General features: G+C 42.5%; 1 protein-coding gene across 1 annotated transcript in view; it reads right to left on the reverse strand.

Annotated features, from left to right (window-relative positions):
- The window catches only part of abca4a (ATP-binding cassette, sub-family A (ABC1), member 4a), a 40,379-nt gene that overhangs the window by 20,149 nt on the left and 14,358 nt on the right, over positions 1 to 5,872 (reverse strand). Inside the window, exons 10-14 of the mRNA XM_024280435.2 lie at positions 4,876 to 4,992; positions 4,190 to 4,387; positions 992 to 1,197; positions 739 to 915; positions 363 to 585 (exon numbers count right to left, since the gene is read on the reverse strand). Coding sequence (XP_024136203.2) covers positions 363 to 585; positions 739 to 915; positions 992 to 1,197; positions 4,190 to 4,387; positions 4,876 to 4,992 — 921 coding nt within the window. The remainder of the gene's footprint in view (positions 1 to 362; positions 586 to 738; positions 916 to 991; positions 1,198 to 4,189; positions 4,388 to 4,875; positions 4,993 to 5,872) is intronic.

Consider the following 5,872-nt stretch of genomic DNA (forward strand, 5'->3'; position numbering starts at 1 on the left):
GAATGACGGGGTTGCTGTAGTTCAAAACTCTCCCTCCCTGGAGGAAGAACACATAACAGAGGATGTTTTTTGTTTGCTGGGTAGAACTTACATATTGATGTTTTTATGGTTGTACTCAAAGTTTCCACAAGAGGTCACATCAGCCTACTCTATGGTACTGCAGTGCTTTCAGTGTTATAAGTAGTTAATGGTTGACAAGCCCAAGCCTGCAACTCCTGCTGGATCCTGTCGTTGACATTCTCACGACGTCATAGTTTCAACTGTTTCTTTTTTTGTAATGATTCACAGTCAAACCCAATGACCTCACACTGACATTTCAAGGAAATAAATGGATTTGTTGTCAAAGAGGAGAAGTTAGTCACCATGATGATGGCTGTCAGCAGAGCTGTGCTGGTGCCCATCATGATAAAGCTGTCAATGAACCACGTGGACCAAATGACACCGTTGGTGACCCCCACGGTCTTCAGAGTCTCCTTCAAGCGGAGCTCCTTCTCCAGGACAATGCTCTTCACCACCATGGACACGGAGTAGACCCAGGCCATTACCATGAAGACGGGGAAGCATCGGTTTAGTGTCAGCATGAAGCTGGACGGAGGGAGAAGAGCAGGAATGAGATAAGGAAGCACTTTGGCATTTGGAGATAAATGGCAGTAATACAAACACAAAAAAGGGGGAAAAGAAGAGCGGGGCTGAAAGAGATGAAGTCAAAGTTTCCATAAAATCTATGATTTGACTCACAGATCATCCACATAGCAAGGGTACGGCATCTGCTGTAAGTAAACCCCAAGAGGCCACTCCTTTCCTGTGTGAGTCCGGATTATCCCATGCTCTATGATGTCCTGAAAGTATGCAAAGCCCCCCCAGACATAACGGAGGTCCTCCATGGGATCGGCTCTGGGGCCTGGGTCCCAATACCTGAGAAAATAATACGTTTAACCTCCAAGACGTTTCATCTAGGATTGTTCACTGCGTCTATAGGATGGATTCCTACCTGTCTTTGACTTTATTGGTCCGCTCCACGATATCAATGTCCATCCGGATCTTGAACTTGACGTGAGGCGGGACACTGGTGCTCCAGGGGTGCATGTTCACAAAGATGAGACCTGCCCAGAATTTGCCGTCCTCCAGCAGGTTCAAAGCCCGATACGTCACGGCATCTTCATCGGGCAGGGCCATGAATTTGTCAAGGACAACACACTGGGGGGAGGGATAAGAATTTCATCAAACTTCAATCACATTTTTGTGTGAGAAATTTCAAAATTTCACATGCCCCACTTAACTACAACCCCGAAAGGTTTAATATTTAATCAAACACATCTAAGCACTAACGAATCTTATCATTTATTCTTAATGGTTTATAGTAGGGGTGTAATGATTAATTAACTTAATCAGTTCCTATTCCTACACTCCAACCAGTTCAATTTGTCTGAGGAAAGTTGCTAAATGAATTGATCAATACCATTAATAAATGGTTTCAAAATGAAATAAATTGATAAGAGCACATCATTTTGTTGCTACTCAGTGGCATTTTGGAACGTGACCGTCCAACTTCTTCCGCTCATCCAGGACCGGGTCGTGGGGGCAGCAGTCTACGCAAAGATGCTCAGACTTCCCTCTCCCCGGCCACTTCCTCCAGCTCCCCTAAAGGGACCCTGAGGCATTCCCAGGCCAGCCTAGAGGCGTAGTCTCTGCAGCGTGTCCACTTAATAGCAGAAACTGCCCCAATCCGCCTGTCAATCTCACGTTCCAATCTTCTGTCAGTCGGTAACCAGACCCCAAGATATCTAAACTCCTCCACTTGAGGCAGGAGTACTTCACCCACTGGAGAGGGAAACTACTATAGTCTTATCTAGCAAGAAATACAAGAAATCTCCAAATCAGACTGGTTAAATTCTTGGTTAAAGATCATGTTTAGATCAGTGAAATGGATCGAATCGGAAATTCCTTCTTTTATTTATTCCAAATGAACCAATATAGCAATGAATTGTACTGTCAACCACAAATTAGTTTACAGTATTTTATTTGTTGAGTTCCTGAAACAAAAAGCTAGCTAATGAAGCTAATCCTTTGGTTTTGTTTCTAGCATGGCACTGAAAGGGCATGAAAAAAACCCAACGTTGGCCATGAATTCAATGCATTTACAAAAGTGCTTGTCTCTTCCGTTAAAACTGTGTCTGATACAGCCATTCATTGGGGGCTAATGCAAATAAGGAGGGAAAACAAACTCCTAAACAGTTTTTTTCAGCACACCCCAGACTAATCATCATAAGACAAATCCTATATGCGCCTTCATGCACTAAATACACAAAATGTGGTTCATAACCCCATAAACATTCCTCTATTCCACAGAGCTTTCAGTCATATAAACATGCAGTCCTTCTGCGGTGCGATATGCATGCTTGCCACCATCGAGAGGCAGCCAGCCATTAAGCTCACGGTCATTGTTGCCTCTTTATAAAGGACGGCGGACGGACTGACAGCTGTATCTAATCGGCCACAGTCGCTCCAACTCTTCCTGTGGCACTCAAGTGCTGTACTCTTCAACTTGAACAAAAACAAGGAGCTCTACCCATCTACTGAGTCTTGCCCCAGGTACAGCCCCATGTCACCCCCTCAGTGCCTCTGCAGAGAATGGATTAACTTGGTTTGGAATGCACTGGTGCCCACAAGTGGAGGGCCTACACAGGAGATGGTATGTGATGTTTTTTGGGGGTTTTTTTTCTCTCTTTTTCAAGCCACATTCAGTTACTAGTGAATAAAAGAGACTGGGACAGGCTGCTACTCTGGATCAGGCCCACCTGGGTGGATTTCCAGAAAGTTGGACAGGAGAACAAATTTCAGAAACAAAAGACAGTTTTTTTCCTCCAGCTCTTCATGAGCTCACTGTGACATGCTATGTTCACACCGGGCACTGAAACGTGCGTCCAAGTGACCACTTTCAAATACAAGTCTATGTAAATGCCAGTATATGCACATTTCAGGACGATTCCGTGTTCAAACTACGCAAATGTTTAAAGCTACGTTCACACTGGGCATTTTCAAAAACGCACTATACGGAGTTTCATGAACGAACATTTACCCATGGAGTTTACACTGGAGAAGTTCGGAGCAGCAGGGCGGAACTTCTTCCTCTTTTGATTTTCTATTGTTTACATGTCCGCCACTACAGTTGGAAGAGGCTTGGTCGGAAATTTTGAGGCCTTGCAAATCTTGTTCCAGATTTTTTCTACCACAGCTCTATTCCGATATATGGAAGACTTGTATATTATATAAATATATATACATAAATCATATGAATATATGAAAGACACAAATCACAATTATCAGTTTTTCCTCCACAATCATCTTTACAATGGTTGGCACTTCCTTGTTTTGAAAAGGACGCATCCATACTTCACTACCAAATCCAAGTCCCTGATTGGCTGTTTGAGAGCTAGTTGAACTTTCAGCGTGCGTTCAGTGAATGTCCGGTCTGTACATGTAGCCCAAGAACGGACTTAAAAATGTCCATAGCTACGCAAAGAAGCAAGATTTTTGAATGCAGAAGCCCAAAACACAGGTTTACAGATGTTTAGATACTTTTTATTCAAAGTGGTTACTTGAATTTGAGTTGCCGTGGTTTGTGTGAACATAGCTTTAGTCTATTTTTGGGCTCTTTGTGCTAAATCACCAGCCATTGAACAAAAGTTAAACCTGTTGAACTTTGACCAATCGGAGACTCGATAGTTACAGATGGATGGTGTACCTTTTAATTCAGTCTCAACCATTTAGAAATTGATCATGAAGAAGAAATTAATTATTGCATTTTGTGCCTGACTGGAATGATATGACATCACATCTTTCATATATCGAAATAGAGCTGGGAAATTAAAAGCCTGGAGCTAGATTTACAAGCATTTGAGTAAATGTGCTAGCATCACAGAGTGACAGACCAGTGTGAACGTCATTTGCTATTTTTTTGATTTTCACTGGTGTCCGTGGCAGACATGAAATCCTGTCCACCTTCATACACTTTTGTCATGGGAGGGATAACACGTCAGTGTAAGGCTGGGGTCATCTGGACCCCATAACAGAGCACAAGGGTCAACTGTGAAATACATTTTCATAAAATACATGAAAAGAAAATGAAAAACATGAACTTGAATGCTGGCTGAGTTTGGGAACTTGGGCCCGGGCATTGCTTACTTACATCCCCATATTGGTTGAGCATCCGAATGACCCTGTCAATCATGTGAAAGACGTCTCGCCAGTCAAAATTAGGCACGTCGTGCGGACGGTCCTCCGGTGGTTCATTGCGTAAGAAGTTGAGTATGTGTTTGGAGGAAAACGGTGCGTCCTCCAGACTTTTGTCAATGAAATCCATGACAGATGGATTCCGAATGATATCCTGAAACAAATAAAACAGAGTTACCATTAAAACATATATGGGTGTTATTTAGAAATCAGCAAAGAACACAAAAAGATGTCTGAAACAAATAGGATAAGATAAAACTAAACAATGCAGCACTATGTCTTAGCATCTCCAGATCATGAAAAAGAAAAGTGGTGAAGAGGACAAGTCTGACAATAAAGAACAACAAAAGGGTCAAAGATGGCTAATGTTACAACCAGGAGTGAGCGGAAAAGGGAAAGACATTGTATATTATGGTTAGATAAGCTTTCACATTCATGCAGGAAATTCGTGAGACCTCTGCAAAATTACTCAGGAAAATGTTCCTCACAAAATAACAACATCATTTATCAGTTTCAATTGTTGGGCCTTGAAAATAGCAACAATAGGACTGATGCTAATCGAGTACCGTCCAGGTATCAAAGATACATTTTGAGAACTTGTAGCCATTTCTTCATTTTGTAACAAAACCTCGTCTGTCCTACCCGGATCATTCTGACTTGGATTCCATCTTGGAAAAAAGCCCAGATCTGAGGAGCCACCTCCTCCCAGGCTTTCCCCAGCGTCCTCAGTCTCTCCAGCTCCTCGAACGTGGTGTTTGCCTGAAACGGCACATCAAAACCAAAACATTTGGTCAGGATTTGGTTTGCAAAAAAAATAAAAATAAATTAACTGAGTGGTTAAAAGTAAACAAAATTTACACAAGTCCTTAAACACACACGGACAGTGTCACAGACCTAATCTTCTCCACATACCATTCCCACATCAAACTCTGAGAAAACAAGCTCCTTCAAAATCTCATACAGAGAATTCCTGCAGGCATTTAGAGATAACCAGTGACAAATGCACTCAGTGCCAAATCGTCAAATATTTACTGCACGCTTATCGTTCAAACGCGGGATGTGTACAGTGCTTTGTGCGGCACACATTCAAGGCTGGCTACTTCTGCATTCAGTCATGTGCAGCGGGGGGTGAAAGCACTGAAGAGTACACCCAATTAAACGCCTTCCTCTTCTGTGTGTCTGACTTTGGGGGACAATGGGGACAATGGAGATGGGGTGACAATGGGAGCCGTTGGTGACAACCGGCTGAAAGCATTCAGTGAATCCCAGTTCCCACAAGGGAGAGCTTCCTCATTCAGTGAGACAGTTCAAAACGGGAGATAAAGGAGAGGAGGGAAAACTGGGATTCCTTAAAGGTGATTTTTTTTTCTTTTTTGTCAAATGTAAGAGATAGTGTACTCTTCTTAGATTCTGAGTTTGCGCTCACAAGGATTTTGAGCCAAACTCCAAAACTGTGAGCAAACTTATTTAGCTTTAATAGCAAACTTAAAAGTGTTTGTCTTACAGATAACACAGACATACCTCATTATTCCACAAGAGCAGTCCCGTCAACATAGAAACCTTTTAAAAACATGCCTCTGCGCTCACATGAGAGCGTAACAACAAAGAACCTACAGAACCTATGTTTCTACTTTTGCAA

This window comes from Oryzias melastigma, linkage group LG20, assembly GCF_002922805.2.
Source record: "Oryzias melastigma strain HK-1 linkage group LG20, ASM292280v2, whole genome shotgun sequence".
NCBI lineage: Eukaryota > Metazoa > Chordata > Actinopteri > Beloniformes > Adrianichthyidae > Oryzias > Oryzias melastigma.